This window comes from Cydia splendana, chromosome 1 (genome assembly GCF_910591565.1).
Source record: "Cydia splendana chromosome 1, ilCydSple1.2, whole genome shotgun sequence".
Taxonomy (NCBI): Eukaryota; Metazoa; Arthropoda; class Insecta; order Lepidoptera; family Tortricidae; genus Cydia; species Cydia splendana.
The window spans coordinates 14,276,445-14,289,430 of record NC_085960.1 but is presented as its reverse complement, the minus strand read 5'-3'; the positions used below and the strand labels follow the sequence as shown (position 1 = coordinate 14,289,430).

Here is a 12,986-nt window from a genome sequence, read left to right as displayed (position 1 = left end):
TTTGTGGCGCGAGGCGTAAATGTGACGTTTATGCTTCCGATGTAGCCCACAAGATGGCAGAACCTACTATGCACAAGGAAACGTATCTACGAGAACGGTAGATGGTAGCACTTGCTTTTGGCAATGTGCATGTGCACATATGTTTCCGATTCAGGCCACAAGATGGCAGGCCCTCCAACGCGCACGGTCCATCTAAGGGTTCCTAGTTAACTACGTAATCATAAAATGGTCATCAGAAAAAAAAATCAATGATATTAAGATGGTGCAGGACTCGTGATCTAAAACTTGAACCCAGTCTCTTTTCATATACGCAGGAGTTATCGTTTTATAGTGACGTGACACGCGTCGATACCAATCGATACATTTTATGCCGATTTTAATTTGTGTGCTCGTAAAAGTCAGTATGAAGCATAGAAGGTTGCCGTTTGGAGAGCTGGCGTTTTTTAACGAGGCCGTTACGGTAATGTGGCTTGCGGATTTTTGATATTTTTCTGGTTATTTATAATATTTATACAGACAAGCGGTGATTTCTAATATAGTGTTTTTAATAGGTAGCAGATATTGAGCTTTTGACTTCTTGTATCATGTGTCATCGTCATTGAAATTTTTCTTTCCATATCCATAAATACATAACTATAACACCAACTCATATGTATATTTTTTTTTAGAATTATGAGACTCTAAAAGTAATTAACTGGCTTTTTCGTATATTAAGAATGTTTTTTTACGAACTATTTAATTTATACATAAATCTATCTTTGTACCTACTACAAGGAAAGTATTATTTCAATATGTCACAAGCTATTACGCTTAGTATGGGATATAGGATATAGTCCACAGCTGCTTTTTCAGAACTCCGAACAAAACTTTGTTGACGGAGCATTAATTTTTTAAAGCTGTGCTATCACATTTACATTGTTTAGTTCAATTACGAAAAACTGGCGTCTGAATAACCTATAAACGGGAACGATCGCCATATCGATAGTTTACGTCGACATTTTCATATCGATATTTTGATAGTTTCGATAGAATGAAAGTTTTATTCGATCGTTGAAGTTTGATGAAAGATATGAATTCCTGACGACAGTTCTATTTGACAATGTTGCTTTGTTTGTGTCAATACTTTGATGGTGTTTTAATATTACTAGTTTTGTGATGCAATGTACCAATGTAGGTACATGTGGAATTAGGTGCTGACGAAGTGTATTGTATTTTAATATGTGGGTCGTAGCCGACGTAGCTTACAATTTCATATTTTTTGAGTACTTAGGTACCTAACCTTTTGAACGCCAGGAGCCAGTAAAAGCGTCGTGACTTGTTGTGCTCAAAATAAAACTTTATACTTGAAGTAAGTCTTTAAGCAAAGCAATAAATATATTAATGGCTTGTACCAATGATTTGTGAGCATGTATTTGACTATTCTTGACATGACACTTAACTATTGGTTAAAGTGTCCAGAGATATATGTATAAAGTGGTTAAAGTCTTACTAAAGGGGCCCACTGATTAACAGTCCGCCGGACGGTATCGGCCTGTCAGTTGTTCGGAACTGTCAAAATTTTGTTCTAACTGACAGGCCGATGCCGTCCGGCGGACTGTTAATCAGTGGGCCCCTTAAATGATATTTGTCATTGTTTACTTCTGAAACTTTCAGAATAGAGTAAGCACATAATATAACAGTGACTAACGTTAATAAATTTTAATAATAACAAAATTTTTAAAATATTTACTAAACGGTCTTAAGGCATAAAACTGTCAATAAAAAACGCAATTAGCACTAAATAGCCCGATAATGGACGCCACCCTTTATCACTATAATACAGACGACCATAAAAAAGTAACTGCCTGTATACAGCGTTAAATTACGTTACTTTCCATGCGCACGCGTCGTTCTCATAAAGCGCATATAAAATATATACTTGGAACTTGCAGCCCCGAATTTGTCCACATTTTTATGACAAAGTTATGTTATTTTTTCGAACCACATCGATCCATACCGAAATCGTTAAATTAACTTTACTGTCAATTAAAACTTGGTAATGAGATTTGATCTTTGACGAGCTTTTAAATTTTATTGGATGCAGTTAATTTTTATTGGCCATTGTTATATAAATTTGTTGCCGTTGACAATCCGTTAAGGAATGTCGTCTTCTGCGTTAAATTTATTTAATAGTCGTCAGAGACTCGAACACCTAGATAATTTCATGTACGAGCAATTTTTTTTTCATAACACAACAGAAGCTAACAATTGGATAGTCTGCCTGGTGGTAAGCAAACACTGTAATCTTAGGATGCTTGCAACTCCGGAGGTGTCACAAGTGCTCTATTCTCCTTTTAATAGGCATGGCAAGATTCATTGTGTTGACAAGTCAAGGGACGAATGGAGGTCCCTCGCCGTCAAAACAGAGCAGCGCAATAGGAACACAACACTAGATACTCGTAGGGCCACGGACTTTAGTTGTCCAGCAGTTTAGGTTTCAAGATTTGGCCTAACAGTTAAATTATTTAAATACCTGCAGAGTAAGTAGTAGGCTTATTATGCCTATGATTTTTGGTAAGGTGGAGATATGTACTTCCCAAGTTAGTATAATACAGAAAATAATCCGGGCTGCAAGATGCATACGTCTGCAGATCACCATTATTTTCGAATTATTATAACGTGAAATAGGTACAATAACAAATAAAAAATCTTTACAGCTACTAATTTTAATAAAAAAAGATAGATTATGCTCGTTTTATTTCGAGTCTTTAAAACTTGGAATTGTAAAAACAAAAAGGCTTCCATCTTTGAAGGAATAATAAAAATTATGTTTTGTTTCATTGCCTACCCATAGAGGGGGTTATCTTAAGAGTTTAATTTTTACAACAAATCTTTTATTTCCTACTTTATGTTGTAGGGCTAGAACGAATAAAATGGGAGCATAAAATAGCTTGTATTCTTAAGGATATAACAATAAATACTGTTTTTGTGAACGAGTACTACGAATGTATTAAGATTAGTTACCCAATACTCCTAATTATTAATATTTGTGCAAAGAATATCGTATACTACGGTTTCATTAATTAAATAATGTACCTATTATTCAACAATATCTGGCACCGTACTAGTATTATTGAGACTATTCGTAAATTTGTATCCTTGGTAAGTAATATAATTCCAGCTATTAGACTACTAATTAAAAAAACTTAAACAAAAAAAGACCGAAAAACATTTTACAAATAATTAGGTATAAAATGAACATTAATATTTTTAGATCCCGTACTCTAATTTTCGAAGACAGAAAAGATGAGCCAGATCAATAATCTATGAATGTCCCAAATTTAACACATAATGTAAATTTTACTTATTTATCACATTTAATTTTTTTTATGAAAATGATAGCATAGATAGGCCGTATCATATTCTGGTACATATGGGGATCAACTACGACAGCAAGCACATTCACTGTTTTTATTCCCACATAGCACACGTGGCTGTCATCTAAATCCATCATTTTATTTAACAACTGATATGAAAATCGCATTTTCCATCTTCCGGTATAAAAGGTAAAAGACTTAAATTTAATAACATTTTTATTGCGCAGATTACATTAATAGCGAAGGGTGTGGGTTCAGATAACGTTTTTTTTTAATGTGCCATGAATTTTTCAAAGAAACAGTTTATTTGCAGGATTTGTACTTTATGTTTTAGATCGCAAAAAAAAACAATAATATCTGGGTTTTACTCGGCACCCCATCTTTCTAGATTAGGTACACGTCTGAAAATTTACTTTCAAAATAAAACTTTGTTACAAACTAACCTTGATCAATTTTATTGATCATAGATGAAATTGAACACCATAAGATTTTTATTCCACTAAGCGCCACTTGCACCATCCCACTGACCCGAGGTTAACCGGTTAAACTTGGAGTTACCATGGTTACCAGTACAATTTTACACTGGGTTAACGGTTTAACTGGTTAACCCCGGGTTAGTGGAAAAGTGCAAGTGGGCCTAAAGAAATTAAAATTTTACAACTCCGTGCGTGTTAACTTGGAAGTGTGGATGCCAATAAAGAATCACATGCCGTGTGCAATTTATTGTTGATAATAACTCCCTTTTTTATGCGTGACGCATTTGTTATGACAATATTCGAAGTAGCTGTGCTTTAAAAATATATGGGCGCTAGAAGAGTAGCTAATGTCAATATGTAATATATTTGTGCTATGTGTAGCTATCAAGGTTATAAAAAATACATTTTGCAAATGTAGATTGAACACATCTATATTCAAACTTACATTAACATGAACAAACATGTTAAGTGAACTAGAAGCGCTTTTGGTATTTAGAGTGCTTCTAAATTAGTAAAAAAAATGAATGAATGAAAATATTTATTTATTTATTTTCAGGCAACTATTGGCCCATAGATAAATACCTTAAAACTAGCATACATATTATTATAAAATATATCTTAAAACTAAAAACACACAATTATGGCTGCGATGCAGTTCGCAACCCTGTGCAGTGTCTGGGAGCCGGCCGCGGAACCGCCGGAACTTGACACTCTTCGGCCAAAACTCCTCCTTGGTGAAGGTCGCTAGATGTTCAGTCGGAACGCTCAGCACAACATAATTAAAATTCACACTGTGTCGAGATTCCACAAAATACAATATCCAATACAATATCCGAAATTTTATGGTTAGCTATAATTATTAGCTGAATTTGGTCGTGACCGCGATGGCCGTATTAGCCTCAATACTTATTTAAGTATAGGAAAACAAAGTATTTGCACAATATTGAATATGCTTCACACCATAATTATTTTGGGTATTTGTATATTTGAATATATAATATTAATTTGGGTTTGCTTGGTTCTCTAATAAAAATATAACGTATATTTCCGTATACTTGCCAAATTTAAATTTGTAATTCACACAATCACCGTACTGTCGCTTATCTGATGGAAGAGGCGTTACAGTAATAAAACAGTGAATGCACGGGGGAAATCTCTATGACTCGCCTTTTTATCTTTATTCTTTTTTGACAAATCTGAATTATGAGAGTGTCGTTGGATTCGTCTTTCAATTTCAGCGACGAGTTTTGAAAGGTTTTGAATACGATATGCCTAAATATGTTCAGGAGAGTTATCATTCTGCGGCAAAATTAAACATTTAGATTTCCCTTGGCAGCAGTCTCGAGGCTTAAAATAAAGTGAATTTGACTGTGGTGTGATACCTTTTTAGGGTTTCGTACCCAAAGGGTAAAACGGGACCCTATTACTAAGACTCCGCTGTCCGTCCGTCCGTCCGTCTGTCCGTCCGTCCGTCCGTCTGTCACCAGGCTGTATCTCACGAACCGTGATAGCTAGACAGTTGAAATTTTCACAGATGATGTATTTCTATTGCCGCTATAACAACAATTAGTAAAACCAGAATAAAATAAAGATTTAAGTGGGGCTCCCATACAACAAACGTGATTTTTGACCGAAGTTAAGCAACGTTGGGCGGGGTCAGTTTTTTGCATTATGGTACGGAACCCTTCGGGCGCGAGTCCGACTCGCACTTGCCCGGTTTTTTTTATATTTCTAAGGTGGCTGAATACATTTTGAAACTATTATTATAAAGGAAGGTTTTTTAGTACCTCGCGACGCAATATTACAACCACAACTTGTAAAATTCTTAATTGACAATTCCAGTTTGCATAATCTTCGCAATCATAATTATATTAAACCAAAAATTTGTTACATTTTCCATTTGTAAGAATCTCAAACGGCTAATAATAAATCCGCCAGCTTTTTTCCCGACATCGGGATCTCCAATTGCCTTTCTTCTTCAGATTTCATTACGATAATAAAATGGCAGGAATCTCTTGATTTATATTTGCCTATCGCGCTCCTTGTGATCATATTTGTGTCCCCAATACCTTATTGCTTTGTAAGATTAAATCTTTTTACTTTATGTAGAACCTTTTTTTTGTCGAATTATAAAGAAATTTTATTTCGAGTGTAATAAAACATTCGAATGAATTGTTTTTATACATATAAATTTTACTTATATTTTCAAATTAAAATTCAGTAAATACTTAATGACATCCCAAATAGTCGATTTGCAGCTTAGTGTAAATAATTCGTTTTCATTTAAATATCTTTTAATAACAGAATTTATAAAATAAGATTAAGATACTTAATTTCAAATAAACGAGAGAACCGTTAAACTAGACGGTGCGGTTGAAAAACAATACGCCCGCTCTTAACCCTTTATGCCTGCCCATTCCCGTGTCGGCCTAGCAATAGCAACAGGTGTTGCATGTCTCTCCTTTGAGTTCTAATTAATTTTCTATTTTATTCGTGGGTATGTCTTTTTTAGGGTTCCGTACCCAAAGGGTAAAAAACGGGACCCTATTACTAAGACTTCGCTGTCCGTCCGTCCGTCCGTCCGTCCGTCCGTCCGTCCGTCCGTCCGTCCGTCCGTCCGTCCGTCCGTCCGTCCGTCCGTCCGTCTGTCACCAGGCTGTATCTCACGAACCGTGATAGCTAGACAGTTGAAATTTTCACAGATGATGTATTTCTGTTGCCGCTATAACAACAAATACTAAAAACAGAATAAAATAAAGATTTAAATGGGGCTCCCATACAACAAACGTGATTTTTGACCAAAGTTAAGCAACGTCGGGAGTGGTCAGTATTTGGATGGGTGACCGTTTTTTTTTTTTGCTTTTTTTTTGTTTTTTTTTTGCGTTATGGTACGGGACCCTTCGTGCGCGAGTCCGACTCGCACTTGCCCGGTTTTTATAGCAAATACATTTGACGACAGCGTGTCGAATCCGTTAGTTAAGTTATTTATTATTTAATTCAACGTAGATTGATGCTTTATTTTTCTATTAGAAGGCGCGCGTAATGGGCCCGGAGAATTCAATTAACTGACACTTATAATTTCACATAATACGGTTACAGATTTTAATAACTAAGCTACCAAATTAAGCCATTCAAGTGTAAGTGGTGAGTTGCGTTTTGCTTTAGTTAACCTTAACCCTGCCTACCTTACCTACTTGTAACTTGTTAATTTTTATTATTTTTATTTCTCAACAAAATACAATGATATGAGATGGAAAACTCTTACCTGTCATGTTTTTTTTCAATGTTAGCTAATAAATAAATGCGACGGCAAATATGCTACAAAAACCTCTTGAAATATTGCACTTGCTGTACAAAATTCACTAATTAACATCTAGCATCATCAGCATATTGAGCATTATCCAGAGCGACGCCTCTCAAAGATCAGTGACACCACTCTTTGGCACAAATAAAAAAAGGATTAACGTTAAAAAGTCGAAAAAACCTCATCCACTCCGAGTTAATGATACGGCACGGTGAGTGGCGAAAAACAAAGGTTGGGAAGCAGTCACACCGTAGCGTAATATAACAAATTTTCACTCGTACTTAAAAGCAGAGTAGCTGCAGAAATGACCATAAGTAGGTACCTACTAGTATACTTACGTAGTATTCTTACCCTACTATTTTTACGTATAGTAGGTAGGTAATCTACTTTTTTTATAACGTTCGAATCCACATTCAATTTGTTAAGAAATGATGATAAGGGTTAGAATCGAACCTACATACAGAGACAAAAATATAAAACTTATAGATACACATTCAAATCCTGATACAGATCCAAAAACACACATAATATTTTCTACAGTTGTATACATAACTAAATTGTTAGAGTATGCGATCTTTTGAAGCACAACATCATTTTTAACGCTATGACAATTTGCAAATTTAATTGCAGTAAGATTTTTTTTTATATAGGAGGCAAACGAGCAGATGAATCCCCTGATGGTAAGCGATTACTGTCACCCATGGACACCCGCAATACCAGAGGGTCTGTGAGTGCGTTGCCGGCATTTAACATGGGAGTACGCTACTTAGCAGTCCTATATCGCAAGTGCAGCAATAAAATAATCGCTTTCTGCACTTGATGACTATTGATGAGTATTCTTAGTGGCTATCAATAGTAGTTTTCTACCTCTGTTCGTTTCAGTGTAGAACAGAACTTCAAAGCTCGAGGTTCGAGGCTTGAGACCCGTCGCTTCTGGAGATGTCTCGATTTTTTCTACTCTATTTTCGATCCGTTTTCCTGAGGTTTTTCCGCGAAAACGTCTGGCTCAGCTTCCTGAGCACTTGGCTAAGTCCAGCGAAGTGTTTTGTGATTCACAAGCAAAGAATCTGCTTCACTGGTGGACTTAGTATTTTGTTGTCGCCTGTTACCGTTTCTTGGTTTTAAAATAGGGTTTCTTATAGCAAAGGTACTATTTGAACATTAATTATTTTGTTTCTTTGTATTCCTTGCTTACTATGAAATGATAAAATTGACCTGTCAAGAGGTTCTAATAGTACGCTGAGTATTCCAGCTACTTACGATTCCTAATTACTCAAACCCGGCAGGCAAATGCTACTCAAAAGCAGACAAGAGCCATTTTACTTCCTAATACAAAGCCAAAGTCATCACGTATCTCAATTTGCCATTCACTAACGAGCTGCAGTTTTGCCATCTCCATTACGGCCTCCTACTCCAAGTATTTCCCCTTATTCTTAAACATGTTTTACTTTTTCCTTTATAATGCCTTTTTCTGTTTCATGTCGTTTTTTAGCCAGCGTCTCGGATGATTGCTCCGCCACGTACAAGTGGGCGTCTCCACAATGGGATGGCATTTTCTTTTTAATCCCTTATCTTGGAGAGCTCCCCAGTTCTGTATAGATATGGGGGTTGAAGACAGAATATTTAAATGAGTCAGGTGTGTTTGTTGAGGGTATGCTGTATCTTTACGGCACGTTGCGAACTTTGATGCTATGGAGATAAAATGGAAATTCAATTTGTGTTGCACATTTGGGTTTCCATTTCAACGACGTTTCCTTAATTGTATGGAATCACTTAATATTTATTAAACGTAAAATACTTTGTAGGTATTCTATTAGAATGAGTTGGGAAGTTATAAACACCAAGCTCTCTATCCAATATGAACAATGGGAATGTTGACATAGTCGCGTATTTAATAATTATATTGCGGTGCGTAAGCAAATATCTGTTGAGCTCGTATCATATATGATTTTTTTTACTTCTCCAGACCAAGTCGAAAAGTTCAGGTAGCCTCTCTAGGCTTTACAGTGAAACCTGGTTAATTGGCACCTGGATAAATGGAAAACCTCAATAATTGCAACCAAAGGTCCGGTCCCGGTCCCTTGAGACCAAAAGGCCTCTGTAATTGAAATTTTGGAACCTCTATAATTGCAATTTAGATTTTAGTGCTTTTCGTAGTTTTGCCTCTGTAATTGACCACATCGCAACTGAGACCTCTATAATTGACACTGTGCTAAAAAAATCCGTTATTTTAGTTCCTTTTCATTACCTCTATTATTGAAACCAGTCTTATTGATTACCTCTGTAATTGAAATAATGTAGTTGTAGAGAGCAGACTAAACAATATTTTAATAGATTTGATCATTTTATTTTAAATCTTCATCCAGAATTCAACCTATATTGGGTATCTATCACAGCCTGTAGTAGGTGAAATAGTTTTGATTACTTAAATCAAAAACAAAATATGCTTTTTACATTCCAATAAAACTTTCTTCTACAATTCTAGGGATTTTTTAAAACCCATACAATTGTTTAATAAGAAAATAAAGTAGTAATTAATGTAGGTAGTGTAAAAGTGCAAGTTACATAATAAGTATATAGACCAGAAACCCAGAACGTAAGCTTGTAAATCTACATACAATGGTTATTTGCACCTCCATAAAAGAAATTTGTCGGAACGCAACCTCTATTAATGAGAACCTCTATAATTGACACAACAATTTTTTGAACCTCGTTAATTGGCACGACCTGCTTAAATGAAAAACCTGGTTAATTGACAAAAAATCGCCGGTCCCTTGAGATTGCAATTATCCAGGTTTTACTGTACTTTAAATTGTTTTACTCTTCATTATCTGCTAAAGTTCTAGATAGGTGTAAATATGCATTAACATCAAATAACAAAAAATCTGAACGCTGTATTATGAATTTATGAACCCAAATACACCCATCTCTAGATCATCTCGGCAAATTACTTATGCATATTAATGGCGTCGAAGCGAATAAGACGGATCGAGACGCAAAAAGAATTGAAGGACCCAACGCCGCTCACAAAAAGCCCGAGGACCCCTCTCCAGTGATCCTCGAAAATGCGAAAATACATTTTGACGGATGACAAAACATAAAAGATTACAGGAAAACCGGTACTTGTAATTTTCTGCACATTTAATATTTGTGAGTGTTTACCGGGCATTAATATTTATTGTAAGGACATAATGCGATCGCGTTTCTATGTTGGAAATTTTGCGTCATGTTTATTTAATATTTTGGCCGTATTTTCTTACTAAACGACTAAAATGTTCACTTTACATATTTCAATTATTATTTAACTTTGGGATAACATTATATTTAGACGATGAAAATTAAGATGTATTCGAGTAATTCCTAAAATGACTGTAATGTACCTTAGTTTCTACACATTTCGGTTATGATAAATAAATGAAAGGAATTAAAAGACATGTGTTTAATGAAATTTTCTTTTCTTTTCCAGACTGACGCAGTATCACCTGAAGAATCGTCGCCGGACAACTCGTCCGACAGCTCGTTGTTCTCATCAATACTGCCGGACAAGCTGTCTGCGGGCTCCATCTGCACAGCAGTGCTCTTAATGCTCGGTTGGAAGTTTTTAAGTAAACGATGAAATCACATACCTACTCGCGAAATTTGCACCGCCATCTAGCGTGCAATGAGTAGTGCTAACTACTCCTGTGTCACGCTTGTTAATTTTGTATACATTTTATGTCTATCGGTTATTTTATAAATAGCCTTTTTACTATGATAGACACATAAACAGTTGTTGTATAAACTGTATTTGTATATTAAACTTTCGCACTTTTTGACATGTTTGTGTACATGAATATTCTGAAATTGTTACATACTTTTTGTAGATTTGGACTAATTATTCTCCTTATGTATTGAGATTATTTATATAATAAAGATTGAACGGCAATGCGGGAAAAATAACTAGAACTTTGAGGGAAAGTGAGGCATTCTAAAAGTGAATTTCATAATAATTAACCTACTTACTCAATATTGGTATTTTTTATAAATTGTAGGGCAAAAATAAAGCATATTTTACCAACTAAATAAATTATTCACATGTCAATTTTACATTCCGCTTTCGGTGTTGAAGTATAATCCATAGTTATTATCTGAACTGAACATGTAGAAATACTTATCTCTATTTATCTTAATTACTATTTAGAAATTTCTTCGAAGGGTGGACCACATATGTTCTATATTATACAAAAATAGATTTTATTTTAGTATGAAAATAAAGTCCGTTTTCCCAGAAATTGTTCCAAAGAGAGCAGCCTAAAAATTATCATCGATTGATCTCATTTTATTATTTTTGTAATAAAAATGTTTATTTTAGAATAGCGCTAGCGTATTTATATGTAAAGAGGGAGTGGAGAGTGCCAAGTTATGTAAAATGAAAATTTTATCAGAGAAGGTCTATTTTAATAATATTTCTTGTATAAAAGATAATTTTTAGATGATTAATATGCTCTGACATTTCTGTTAAACTCAAAACTTGAAATTAATTATTCTATGCCCAAAATTTCTTGTCTGAGTAAATCATTTATTGAATTAATTTGGAGCTGTTATAATTAATCAATGGAGTGTTAAAGAAATGAAAGGGTCTTGTACGATAATTATGTAGTTTATATTCGACTTTAATTCGTAATTACCTTAGTATTATGCTAGATTTTTATTCGTTGTATCCATGATGTTTTATAAAGCGTTTTGTTTTCATCAAAGTTAGAATCGTCAATTAATTTAAATTTGCAAAAATTAAAAATCCAAGACCTTCACCTAAATTGAATGTAAAGATAATACATTAGAAACTCAGTTGAACTGTCTTTTTAGTAACCAAAATGGGAACAAAACGTTTCGGGAACAAAAACTCTTTCATCAACTCATCTTATTCATTTTAAGCAATTTCATTTTAGTAATTACAAAATGGAAGGATGTGTTCAAATGTGATATGTAATTTATTTAAGGAGATGATTAAATAAAAGAAGTTTTCCTAATGATCTCTCGAAAACTCTTATTGCTAATATTTTTTTGCTAATTTGTGCTAAATAATAATTCAATTAATACGACAATGGTTTACAATGATGTAAATATTTTTTGTAATGTATTAACTAGCACAAATTGCGAATTAAACCGACATTATGCATATAAGAGTTTTGTACATAAATTAAATTGGTATGCTTATTGCTCTTTTATAAGAATAAAATTTTGTAGAGGACAAATCCTAAAATTCTATAAGCTTCTCAATGCGAATAAAATAGAAGACGCACACATTTGGCACAATATAGTACATACTTATATCATTTATACGACTAAAATTACTGCCTTGAAATGCTATAGTTAAAATCACGATAATAAAGCTAAGCCGTAAAACAACTTTGCTCAATTACTTAAATGGTCAGTACTTTTATGTATTACACATAATGGATGATTTCAAGAGAACTGACACGAATGGTTCAAATTAGTGAATGATAAATAAATTATTATCTATGTGTACATGAAAAACTTGTTACATACAAGTTGATTATATAAGTATAGGTAAATCGTGTATGTATTTGGACAATTCTGTCTTATAACCGCCCAATTGCAATGTAAATAAATTGTATAACTATTTCGTTCAAAATAATTAAATACATTAGAAATGATTTCTCGAGTCTGTCCCGACATGGTTTTTCCTGGACTATTTCCGGAGCCATTTTAAAACAATGTTTGGTTGTCAGTGTACGAGTATATGTACAGCATAATTCTAATGAGGTATTAAGATTTATCAGTCGGTAATTCAACTTGCATTATGCAATAATTACATAAATGAAAAACCGGACAAGTGCGAGTCGGACT

At 34.2% G+C, this 12,986-nt stretch overlaps 1 protein-coding gene across 1 annotated transcript in view; it reads left to right on the top strand.

The window, feature by feature from the left end:
• LOC134796096 (uncharacterized) overlaps window positions 1–12,487 on the top strand; it is a 127,934-nt gene extending 115,447 nt beyond the window's left edge. The window contains exon 3 of the mRNA XM_063768052.1: window positions 10,603–12,487. Coding sequence (XP_063624122.1) covers window positions 10,603–10,752 — 150 coding nt within the window. The 3' untranslated portion in view covers window positions 10,753–12,487. The remainder of the gene's footprint in view (window positions 1–10,602) is intronic.
• Window positions 12,488–12,986: the final 499 nt, after the last annotated feature.